The sequence below is a fragment of the Ascaphus truei genome, chromosome 13 (assembly GCF_040206685.1).
Source record: "Ascaphus truei isolate aAscTru1 chromosome 13, aAscTru1.hap1, whole genome shotgun sequence".
Lineage (NCBI taxonomy): Eukaryota > Metazoa > Chordata > Amphibia > Anura > Ascaphidae > Ascaphus > Ascaphus truei.
Window position 1 is genome coordinate 3,742,524 of NC_134495.1, and position 12,879 is coordinate 3,755,402.

Below are 12,879 nucleotides of genomic sequence, written 5' to 3' on the forward strand. Positions count from 1 at the left end.
CAGCCCTAAAGAGCTGGAACGAGAGGCTGAACAAGGTGAAGCAGAAATTTGGACTGTGGCGCCTCAGATCCCTCACCATAGAGGGAAAAAAACTGGTGCTGCAGAACGAGATCCTTCCTGTTCTGCAGTACGTGGCACAGGCATACCCATCTTCAAGCAGAACCTGTCAGCAAATCTCCATGGCAGTGTTCCGCTTTGTTTGGGGAGCCAAGATGGAGAGGGGCAAGCGCGAAGTGATGTGCAAGGAGCCGCGCAAGGGGGGTAAAGGAATCCCTGACATCCCTACTATGCTGCGCGCTTTCTTTGTAAGCAACTGCGTGCGGATCACCCTGAGAGACTGCGACAAGGACTCCTCTGGCTACTCCATGTCCCGCTTCCTACTCCTGCCGCTCTGGAGAGCACTGGGGTGGGACAAGTGGGACAGCTCCATCCTTCCAGCTGGCGCACGCCATGGTTCTACAAGGACGTGAGGAAGTTTGTGAGGCAGAACAAGCTGGGGGGAGTAAAACAAGATCTGTGGAAGCCAAAGGTCATCTACAAAATGATCAGGGCTAAAGACATCATGGAATCGGTCGCAGAACTCCACCCCAACACTTTTGTAACGGTGTGGAGGAATGTGGCATCGAAAAGACTAACGAACAAACACAAGGACATTGCTTGGCGGGCCATACACAGGGGACTCTGATTTAAGGGATTGCATACCGAGGAAGTGCGTTACGTACTACTCGGTGTTCCACAGACTTTTTACAGGAACACACACTGAGGACGCAATTGAAACCGGTTGACGTCTAATGTGTTGTTTCAAGGACATTTTACTATTCGCCAGGGAAACGTTTGACCAATGGGGAAGAAGAGGATGTCGGCACAGGACTGTCGCATGCTCAAAGACTATTCCATCTTTGACGGTCCTGAGGAGAAGGACTAAACGACTAAACCACCCCCCCCCCCCCCCCCCCCAAAAAAAAAGTTTTTTTCTGTGCAAATAAAGTTTGAGATAAATGTTTGTGTGACATGTCAGGCCTTCGGTGCAGTGCATATGTATAAATGCACTGCACCGTTGGGCACGTCACTTTTTTTTTGCTTTTGTGAAACAGTAATAAAAATGTATGAGACATGTATAGGTTATGCACTGCACGTTGTTTATGTCGCAGTTTTTTTTCCGTTTGGAAAATGATTTATATATTGTTATAATCTTGTTGTAAGGATTCAATGCATAATAAAAGAATTTTCAAAACAAAAAAAAGCTGCCTTTGGGTGGGTTTACTGGTTATGCATCTTAACCCTGGCTGTGCTCAAAGCTGTAACCATGCAGCAAGCTTAAGACTATAGGGAACCATGTTGAATGGTTTTGAAGCAAAAGGTGGCACTGTGTGCTCATTTGCATGTCATTTCCCAGAATTCCTTGCTGCAGTGGAAGCGCTGTATGCTGGGTGATAATGGTGAAAGGCGGGGTTGCAGACCTAAGACATGCAGATATATATATGTGTATCTCGAAAGCTCGCACAAATAAAAGCATTTCATTAGCCACAGAACAGTATCATCTATTTATTTTTTGATTATTGAAGCTCGGCTAACACGGTACTGATACCTCTACATGTATATATATATATATATATATATATATCTATATATATTACTGTGCGCACACCTGTGTGTGTTTGTGTATATATAAATATAAAATACTGTACGCACACCTCGGTATGTGTGTATATATAGTGTATGTGGGTGTTTATAAGGTGTATATATATATATATATATATATATATATATATATATATTGCAAAAAAAGGGAAAAGAGCCCCAATGAAAGCACTCTGGTATGCCTGACAGTACAAAACCACAATGTTTATTGAAAAAGTTACAGAACATAAAGTAAAATTAAAGCACAGAAAATTTAAAACAAGGCATGGATCCCCTGAGAAGTGCAAACTAGATAAACCCTCAATTCAGGGAGTTACCCTGAGAGACAGTGCAAGGTCTAATAAGACATATAGGTGCTAAAGAGTACCTGACAGGGTGTAAATGTAGAAGCTGCTGACAGACATTAAAAGGTGACTAAATAAGGTGATTGGTGGACTGTATAACAAAGTGCAGCAGTCTCCCTACATCAGGGGGCAAAATTACACCAATGCAATAACAACAGACTAGCTGTGAAAAAACACATATATAGTCAAAAGGAGTACACCTAGGTCTGTAGCAGCAAATGAATGATACTTCACCTCATGTCAGGTACTCTGCACAGTCTTTGAGGAATCAAGGAGAGAAGCTCACAGCACATGAGTATGTCCTAGAGAAGGGACACTACAGGGGATCCTGCCACTGGACCTGCTCCTACGCGTTTCGGCCTTAGCCTTCAACTGGGAGTGCTTTAATTTTACTTTATGTTCTGTAACTTTTTCAATAAACATTGTGGTTTTGTACTGTCAGGCATACCAGAGTGCTTTCATTGGGGCTCTTTTCCCTTTTTTTGCAATAATTTATGCCCTTATAGCACCACCGACAGATGACTACATCTTAAATTTCTTATATTAGAAAAGTCGGTTGTAGAGTTGCCTTTACTTATCCCATGGATGCGGGGTCATCTCTTTTTCTCATACAATATATATATATATATATATATATATATATATATATATATAAAAACATACATTACCAGAAACTGGCAAAAAGGAGACAGCACTCAGGCAGGTAAATTCAGTAAGTGTATCCGGAGGAAGAATCCCCCTGTGGGATCGAAACGTTGGACTTCTGTGCTTTGTGTCTTAATACACTTACTGAATTTACCTGCCTGAGTGCTGTCTCCTTTTTGCCAGTTTCTGGTAATGTATGTTTTTGTTATCTTTATGGGATATGCACCAGCCCATTCAGGATACTATATTGGAGTGCCTGTGAAATCTTTTTCAACTATATATATATATATATATATATATATATAATACTCTGATCACACCTCTGTATGTGTGTATATATAGTTGGCGAGTATTGTGTGTGTGTATTTTTTTTTATAATATATATATATAATACTATGCGCACACCTCTGTGTGTGTGTGTGTGTGTGTGTGTGTATATATATATATTTTTTTTAATAATATACATATAATACTCTGCGCGTGTGTGTATTTTATAATATATTTATAATTATAATATATAATTCTTTGTTGCACAAACCTGTTTCCTTCCGTCTTCGAGCAGCAGGCGCTGTGACGTCACGCGCAAGCTGCCAATCGGAAGCCGTAGCGGCTGTGAGCTTCTCCTAGCGCTTCCGGTTCCGGGTCAGGCGCGCGGGTCACCCAGAGACCCCGTGACCGGGACAGTGAGGGGAGTGCGGCTGGAGCGCGGCGTGGCTGTCACCGTAGCAACGGCGGGGCAGTCACCATAGTAACGGCGTGCCCGGGAGCTGTCACCATAGTAACGGCGTGGCCGGGAGCGCGGCGGGGCTGTCACCATAGTAACGGCGGGGCTGTCACCATAGTAACGGCGGGGTAGCCATAGGGAGCGTTAGGGTGACTGATAATATAGGGGGGACACCTGGCATAGTCTCCTCTCACACACCTGTATCTGTCTATATCTCCACAAGAAGTCAACGCAGCCTCTCTCCCCCTCTCTCCCCTTCTCTCCCCCTCCTCTCCCCCTCTCTGTCTCTCTCCCCCTCTCTGTCTCTCTCTGCCTCTCTCCCCCTCTCTGCCCCTCTCTGTCTCTCTCTGTCTCCCCCTCTCTGCCTCTCTCCCCCTCTCTGCCTCTCTCTGTCTCTCTCTCTCCCCCTCTCTGCCTCTCTCCGCCTCTCTCCCCCTCTCTGCCTCTCTCCCCCTCTCCTCTCTCTCTCTCTCTCTCTCTCGCACACACACACAAACATGTATATAATATACACACAAATGATTTGTAGGCACGAGGAGTAGATTACAGGGTCACAGAAACACTTGGGGAGTCATTTGTTTACCTCACGGTGGGAAATATACACATAGACTTGTGCAATAAGAGGATAACGGGGTGGTTGTAATTAATATAAATAGCGAGGAAGGAAATATTCCTTTAAAATAAATAAATAAAAACAACCACAGATAATTTCTCTACTTTCAATACAATGAACATCATTAAGCTGTTTCCCTTTCTTACCCAGCATTGTATTATGTGATGTAAATATATTTCACAGGTAGATTGGGAAAATGATTAGTTATTGGGAACCTCAGCCATTTGCCACGGTAATTGTGGCTTGAGTGAGAAGTTTGTATTGCTGCAGATCAGTTTCTCATGTTGGTAGAGGCGTAAGATAAGGACATTTGGGATGGTCCTGTTGGTATCTATGTTATGGAGGAAGATTCTGCGCAAGAGATGGGTGCTAGGTGTTGTGTTTGCACTGTCCCTTATCTACTTTCTCACAAGCACCTTCAAGCAGGTGAGTATGAGGGTGCTTCAGGGTTGTATTATAGTTGTATACTTGTGTAGTAACAAAGGCGGGAGAGGGAGTAGGTGGTATGTCTGATACATTTGATTGAACCAACAAGTAGTTGTATTGTATGTCTTTATTTATATAGCGCCATTAATGTACATAGCGCTTCACAGCAGTAATACACGTGGTAATCAAATAAATAACAGATAATATAAATAACAGATCATGGGAACAAGTGCTTTAGACATAAACGTAACATTAAGGAAAAGGAGTCCCTGCCCCGAGGAGCTTACAGTCTAAATGGTAGGTAGGGAGAACGTACAGAGACAGTAGGAGGGCGTTCTGGTAAGTGCGTCTGCAGGGGGCCAAGCTTTATGTATCACTAGCTGAGAGACCCCGCTATGAGAGGGGGGGGGGGACAGTGGACAGGAGGGGGGGGACAGTGGACAGGAGGGGTGGGACAGTGGACAGGAGGGGGGGGACAGTGGACAGGAGGGGGGGGCAGTGGACAGGAGGGGGGGGACAGTGGACAGGAGGGGGGGCACAGTGGACAGGAGGGGGGGGACAGTGGACAGGAGGGGGGGGGACAGTGGACAGGAGGGGGGGGGGACAGTGGACAGGAGGGGGGGGGGACAGTGGACAGGAGGGGGGGGGGACAGTGGACAGGAGGGGGGGGGGGACAGTGGACAGGAGGGGGAGGGGACAGTGGACAGGAGGGGGGGGGGACAGTGGACAGGAGGGGGGGGGACAGTGGACAGGAGGGGGGGGGGACAGTGGACAGGAGGGGGGGGGCAGTGGACAGGAGGGGGGGACAGTGGACAGGAGGGGGGGCAGTGGACAGTGTACATACATACACATACACACACACACACACTTTGGGGATATATACTGTACACACATATAAATATATCCCCAAACGTGCGTTTTTTTATTTAGCTGCCAGAGGATTCTGATATTAAATTGATATTCTGCACCAGCACTGCCATTGAATCCTATGGCAACTCTGTGATAGTCTGTGTTATAGTGGAGTATGTTGTGTTTTCTGGGGGAATCTGTGAACCTTGCTAGATTGTGCACAGTTTTTTTTTACTTACACCTGGTTGTGTTACTAAGCAGGAAGAGAGAACAGTGAGAGACAGAACGCTTCTTCAGATACATGACCCGGCTCAGCACATCCAGTGGAAAGTTCAGTTTAACCTGGGAAACAGCAGCAGGCTCAGTAATCAGTGTCGTAACTCAGTACAGGGGAAACTCCTCATCACAGATGATTTGGGTAAGCAAACACATGTGTAATATTCCCCTTTTGTAGACATGTTCTTAATAGAGGATATAGAAGCTGGAACAAAATGGTCTACGTATCCCAATGCTCTGATTTATTATTACTGTTGGGTACTATGCATTTTCTGTAAGGCATTGTGTTATAGTCCATATCGCAAAAGATGCCGATCACATCGGTATATAAAACCTGGTGTGTATGTTGTTTTTGTGATGTGTGTGTGGTTTTTGTGATGTGTGTGTGTGGTTTTTGTGATGTGGGTTGCAATCTATTTCTTTCTTGCATTCTCTGGAGCACGGTGTGCATACATCCCAATTGTACTTTACATGTGATGGACTCTATGAAGACACTTGCTGCACAGAGGATGCATTATTATTGACAGGTGTGGAGGGGTACACGGTGGTGGTGTGGAGGGGTACACTGTGGTGGTGTGGAGGGGTACACGGTGGTGGTGGTGGGGTGGGGGAACCATGCAAGTGGAGCTACTGGGGGGGACAAAATACGTTTTAGCGTATAGAGCATGTAGCACACAGCTGGGCAAACCAAATAATGCGAAATACTCATATTATGGCTATTACTTATACAAACAGGATGAAGGGCTGTGTCCCCAAAACTTTAATTACTGGCTTGTCCTGTTTGAATTAATATTAGTATTAAAGCATTATTTGCTTCTGTCTAGTTGTGCCCTAAATGCTCTCAGTCATCTGCTTTAATGCAGCAGTCCCAGCTGCGTTAAAAAAAAATATATATATATATATTTCCCCTTTAATATGTGCATCAATACAGTCCACACAATGATAAATAATTAGCTAAGTTACCGATCGATCGTTCTCCTGTGATCGATCGGTGAAGATTCAGCTCATGGGTTCACAAAATGGCTGTCAGTGCAGCAAAAGAGAACCAAAGATGCAAAGTTCTGTGGAGAAGATCATGTGACCAGGCAGTCACTTGATACAATTGGTGCACTGCTAGAGAGAGGGCAGGGCTCAAAAAGAGGTGTGCCAGAGCCTGTTTCAGAAGAGGGGGATGAGACTTTGTAAATTGTTGCTATAGAAACAGAAAATGTTTGTTACCTTGGTCTGCAGCTTTAAAGTGATGCAACCAGACATTTTGAATCTGCCTTTCTTAGTGTTAATGTGTCAATCTATTTGCTCTTCTTATCACTTTAATGTGCGATATTTGGAGTAGTTATGTAGTGTTTACAGGGCTCCCTCACATACCAGGAAGTGGTGATCTTTTACATGTAAGGCCGTCTCTTGTTAAATTTGGTGAAATTGACGAAGATGTGGTGAAATTGTTGTACAAAACGTAGATATTTGCACTTCTTTCCCACACGGCCCAGTAAGCGCGACCTTTATACAGCGTATTGAAATACATGGGCCGAGAGTTATCTTCTGGCTCAAAGGGTATCTTATAGAGTAATGATGTTCAGTAAGTATGGCCCATGCAAGTGAATGGGGCAGTAAGGTGTTATGGAGTAGCCGTCCTTCCTTAATATGACCTTCTGTTTGTGTTTCTCCCCTCTGCAGGTTATGTCTGTGAGCGAAATGAGCTGCTCACTAATGGCTGCTGTAATATCAATGTCCCCAGCTCAAAGATGTACAGCTGTCAGAGTTGTCTGCCCAATGGCTGTTGCAGTGTGTATGAGTTTTGTGTATCATGCTGCCTGCAGCCCAATAAGGTTTGTTCACAACCCACCTTTATTCTTATTGTGTAATCAAAAGCCCCATGACAATAGAGTGAGCTGACACAGTCTCTTCATCAGCATCCAGCAGGAAGCACAGGTTCAGTGTGTGTTGGACCTTAATATGAGACAAGAGAGAGACTCTGTGGCAGAAAGAGGATCATGGAATCCTTGCCAATACACCTTTAATATTATACAATTACTTATCATTTCATATATGTTTTGTAGGTTTTTTATGTTTGTTTTTTTTCACTTTAAATTACTTTTCCTTTTGCCAGAAACTTCTGTTGGAGCGTTTCCTAAACCGAGCAGCGATGGCTTTTCAGAACTTATTCCTAGCAGTGGAAGATCATTTTGAGCTGTGTCTGGCCAAATGCAGAACATCCTCACAGGTAAAGAGCCAAGTTCTGATAACGAGCCTCTGGTTTACAGGTCCTGTAACATCGTTATAAGAAACGGAAAGCAGCACGGCAGAGATTTCAGTAGACTGCTCACATTTTGAATTTGTTTTTATTAATTTGTTTGGTAGGCCAAACATCTCTACTAAAATAGTGTAAAAAAGGTGTGCAGAGAATACAAAATCCTGTCAGAAATATACCACAGAAGGGATAGCCAAGTGAAAGAGGGGATTGAAGAGGTGTGTGTGTGTGTGTGTACATGTGAGGGTATTTTTCTCATTCTTTTTTCTAATAATCGAGTGCTGATCCAACCAGGTATTTTGTTAGCACACCTGGCACAGCATACTTACTACTTTTGAGCCCTACTTCTCATTGAGCGCTCATATCTGTACACATCACTTTACCCTCGTCTGGGATAGTAATGTATTATTACTGTGATGTATTCCAGGACTTGAAGGCGCCTTCTGGCAGAACACGGCTTAGTAATATGGGCCACTGTCTTGTCCTTTATACTGTAAGATTAGAAGCACTAACTCAAGTCACCAGCTCCCCTTGTTACATTACTTTCTCTCTGCATCTACTTTATTTGCAGTGCTTCACCTGGTTTTTACTTGTGTGTGACAGAAAACCTGTGTTTTATTTAATCTCTAAAACCAGAGACAGAACATAAAACACAGACAGAGCTCAGTTTTAGCACATCCAGTGAAACTCATACACGGTACAGTGCCTAAATATATATGTATAAATATCTATTAAGTAAAATGGTCTTTTAGTTTGACATTTTTGGCCAAAATTGTTGTAAGCCCCTGAGCCAACTGCACGGCAGACCACAATTCAGGGGTCCCTAACGCTAATATAAATTCTTAATAACCTGTGTAATAACAGGAAGAATGATTTATAGTAAATCTGGCAATATTAGTTGCAAAGTTCTAAGTCTGAGTGAAGCTTTTATTAACCTGTACATTACCAGGAAAAGCACTCTGTATTAGAGTTGTCACAACCATCCTGCAAGCAAACAAGTTCCCCTGTGTGGAAGATGCTATGGAGTGAGCCCTTAACCATTTAAATGTGGGAGGGGGTGAGCTTCAATTAAGTAGGAGGTTGCCACCCTCCAATCAGCCAAGACTAGCTGAAACACAATTGTGAAATATACTGGACACCTAACAAGCTCCTATTGAACCCCCAAAATAACCACAACATATATATAAGCATATGAGTGTCACAGAGGAGTGCTACTGAGCATGGCAATATATATTTAAAACCAGAGACAGAATATAAAACATAACATAAAACATAAATTGTGGTCTGCCGTGCAGTTGGCTCAGGGGCTTACAACAAATTTGGCCAAAAATGTCAAACTAAAAGACCATTTTACTTAATAGATATTTATACATATATATTTAGGCACTGTACTGTGTATGAGTTTCACTGGATGTGCTAAAACTGAGCTCTGTCTGTGTTTTATGTTCTGTCTCTGGTTTTAAATATATATTGCCATGCTCAGTAGCACTCCTCTGTGACACTCATATGCTTATATATATGTTGTGGTTATTTTGGGGGTTCAATAGGAGCTTGTTAGGTGTCCAGTATATTTTATTTAATCTCACCTGGCCCCAGTAACTCAGAGCCCTAAGTACATATTATTATTACTTTGTGCTTGGAGTCCTTTGAAGGTCACAATCAATACAATAGATATCCCTCAGAGATAGGCTAGTACAGCGGTGCTGTTACAGAGGCCCCTCACTCTTACCCCAGGCATTTAACTTAATGCTGGGGAAGGCGTGAGGCCTCTGTAACCTCACTTACCTACTGGCAGCCGGCTCTTCGGCGACGCGTCACCGTGGCGTCAAATGATGCCGCGCGGTCACGTGACGTCACGCGTCGCCATGGCAACGCACGTCAAATGACGCGGTGGGGTGACGTGACCCGCAACTTCATTTGAAGCCGTGCCTTCAGGGGAGGAGGGGCGTGAACGCTGCGGCTCCCAGGAAGGGGGCCGCAGCTGAAAAAGTTTGCGCAGCGCTGGGCTAGTAGACCATCACAGTGGGGCTAGCAAGCAACTGGTTTTGCTCACACTGCTAGAGCTGCTGAACAGAGGAGCAGATGTTGTGGGTTCTAGTCCTGTTGGGTCATTAGGTGCCTTAAGCTTGTCAACTCAGTAAAGTTCTTCTGGACAGCCTTTTAAGAAGTGTGGGATGTGACTCCTTTAAATATACTTGACATATCTCTCAGGTGGGCTCTTCTATCAGCACAGGCGTCTCTCCCTCATTTATTTGGAGGAAGGTTTGAGGGGACATACCAAAGCCAAGGATCAAATGGGGCGTGAGGTTTTACAGCAGAGAGGGCAGACAAGGTGGCCCAAGTGGTTCTTAGTATCTGCCGTCACAGTTGATGTTTGTAGTCAGGCTGAACAGGATTTAGTTTAAAGGTGATGATACCCTGTTACGTAGTTCTGTGCAAGGGTGGGACTCGTCATTTATTGTAATATTCTGCTGCTGAGTATGTGCTGTGTTACCCACGTTTAAATAAAGGGGTAATAATTCTTCTGCTTCCCAGATGTACTTTATTACAAGTGTATGTCCCCGAACCTGCGGCAGAGAAATAAACCGAGGCAGTGAAGTACAATTAATAAGGTTTTTCGATGGTATCCTTAACTCGTATTCCTAATTCCTAATTAGTTTTTCACCTCGTATGAGGAAGGAATTTAATGTTGAGTTTTGACCCATATTTATAAACTAGTTTTATTCCAAAAAACCCTTTCAGTGCCGTGACACGCCTTCCATCCCGTTCAAGAGAATTGGCTCTTCTGTGCCAGATGGTGTCTTTTATGCTTAACACTGCTTAGTAAATATGGCCCTATTTCCATTGTTTCTTGTACTTTTTAGGCACCCAGGTGGCCATCATGATGAGGAAACTCTCTATATCCCGACGTTTTCATTTTTTTCTTCATACATTTCCTGCCAAATGTTTAGAATTAGTAGAAACAACCCACATTGAAATATATGATAATGTGTTTTTTGATTTGATGAGAAGACGAGAGGCAATTTTCCATAATTTAGCAGTTTCCATGAGCTATAACACTGTCTCTACAGCATCATAACAGTAACAACATCATTATACAACCGTTCTTACACAGGATGCACGTTCATTCTGCACATTTGTATGCTGCTTAATCCACCCGAGATGTCAAACCTTGCGATGATAACAGATCATTTGCTCTCATCACTTTGCAGAGCGTCCAGCATGAGAATAGTTACCGCAACCCCATTGCCAAGTACTGCTATGGGGAGAGCCCTCCTGAACTACTTCCTATATGATTGCCCTAACTGGTCAGCGATGGAAGTGCTGGAGAAGGAGAAAGACGAGAAGACCGCTGCCGATGTATACGGTTTGTGTAACTGCAGCCTGGAATTGGTATTCAAGACTCCATCTTACAAGATGTTGACGGCTAATATTCTGATGGAGAATTTTCAGCTGGAAGCGGAACGGAAATCCGCAGTACAGAACCGGTGACCGCAGCCATACTGCGATCCCGCTAACGCCTTTCATTTTTATTTTCAATGTTACGAGAGGGGGATTTTGCAGAGAGAATGCATTTAGAAGGTGCCATGTTTGTACCGTGACTCGCACGATTATCACAGAGATCTGGTTTTGCCCAGAATGTTTATTCCATGGCAAACATTGAGTGCAATATATGATGGGGATGCTTGCAGTAAAACTACAGTTATGTTACTCGTGGCCAGTCTACGCAGATACAAACTGACAATGGAAACCATTGTTGCCCTGGTATTTTTGGGCTTGGAAGTAAAATATCTTAGCTAAATGTCCCATCAAGGAAGAGGGACTGGGATTAAGCATTATCCTGTAAATGTTTTTCTGTATAATAGGTAAATCTCCTTGTTTTGTTGTAAATCATGAATATATTTATTAAATGTAATGGGTTTCTTTATAAAACCATAATGTTACAAATGCTGGTCCTCTCTGTGTCTACCTGCTGGCCTAGGGACCTGGAACCCTTTGGTAGGATCACGGGGGTGCGCAAGCTTTCAACTTGAGCCCCCCCCTGCCTCCTTACCTCCCGGCTCACCCCCCCCTCACTCCTCCTTGGTTTCGGCATCAAATGATGTTGCAGGGTCATGTGATGTCACGTTGCCATGGCAACGCGACGCCACGTGACCCGTGGCATCATTTTACGCTGGTTACCATAGAGCCGCGTCGCCAAAGACAAGGTAGAAGAAGCTGCAGAGGCGTCACGCGGTCCCCCCGGCATTTAATTTAAATGCCTTGGTGGAGGCACGGGACCTCTGTAGCCGCCTTGCCCCCCCCCCCCCTGGAAATTCTCCCACCCCCCCACTTTGCGCACCCCTGATCTAATACATCTTTTCCTGGCTCCTCAGGATCCTGTACTGGTTTCCGTAGCCCCACTTGATACGAGATAGACAAAATGTCCATCTGAGGTCCTACATTTTGTTGTGACTGGATGAAAATGTGATTAAGTACAGCGGTGAGACAACTGATTCTTTAAATGATTACATTGATTCAATTACATATTTGCCCCAACTAATTAGGGAGAGGTATTTCTCAGGATATCCTAAAAGGGCATTAACCTGTTTGAAACGGGTCTCTTTTCTTCCCTACAAATGTGCACATTCTCTGACTCGCTTATTTGTATGTCCTGTTTCAATGTCATGTTATACATATAATTATGCATGCAAGTTGTTTGTTTATTGTATTTATCGTTCCATTTAAACTTTAAACCTAATTGAGTAATGTCTAGTGTCTGTCTTCTGCCCGGTAATGATCTTATTTCCAATGCATTTCGGGATTTTCTAGCAATTAAAGGCTCATTACCAGGTAACAAATGCTGGATTTGCAATAAAATGAACGCCATACACAGTAACATCTCGTCTAGTGTTATTCTCATATTAAATACTATCTCTTTTTACATTTAATCCCACAAGATTTGTTAAGGAACCCGAGCTGGGTGAGTTAGGCATGCTGCTGTCTTTTTATCTTGGATGTTGGAATTGAAGGTATAATAAGGATCCATTTATCAAGCGCCAATAAAGCTGTTCTGTTTTTTCCTCTCATTCCCAATTGATCAAAGTCCATTGCTCCTATTTTGCGCCGTTTG

At 43.7% G+C, this 12,879-nt stretch overlaps 2 protein-coding genes across 9 annotated transcripts in view; one reads left to right on the top strand and one right to left on the bottom strand.

Moving 5' to 3' along the window:
• The window catches only part of RNFT2 (ring finger protein, transmembrane 2), a 47,965-nt gene extending 44,683 nt beyond the window's left edge, over positions 1–3,282 (bottom strand). For 4 of the 7 annotated variants that reach the window (XM_075568117.1, XM_075568113.1, XM_075568116.1 and 1 more), the window contains exon 1: positions 3,169–3,269. The gene's annotated coding sequence lies outside the window, so the exon portion shown is untranslated. Of the gene's footprint in view, positions 1–3,168 lie in introns of all 7 variants that reach the window. The other 3 variants (XM_075568119.1, XM_075568114.1, XM_075568118.1) reach the window with 3 other exon arrangements.
• SPRING1 (SREBF pathway regulator in golgi 1) lies at positions 3,263–12,645 on the top strand. Of its 2 annotated transcripts, none has more exons than XM_075568122.1 (5): positions 3,263–4,393; positions 5,501–5,660; positions 7,193–7,344; positions 7,626–7,739; positions 10,979–12,645. In XM_075568122.1, the coding sequence occupies exons 1-5, from the start codon at positions 4,283–4,285 to the stop codon at positions 11,060–11,062; spliced, it is 621 nt and encodes a 206-aa protein (XP_075424237.1). In that variant the 5' UTR covers positions 3,263–4,282; the 3' UTR covers positions 11,063–12,645. The 2 variants fall into 2 exon arrangements, with proteins under 2 accessions (XP_075424237.1, XP_075424238.1); XM_075568123.1 differs by having other exon boundaries at positions 3,265–4,393; positions 5,504–5,660.
• Positions 12,646–12,879: the final 234 nt, after the last annotated feature.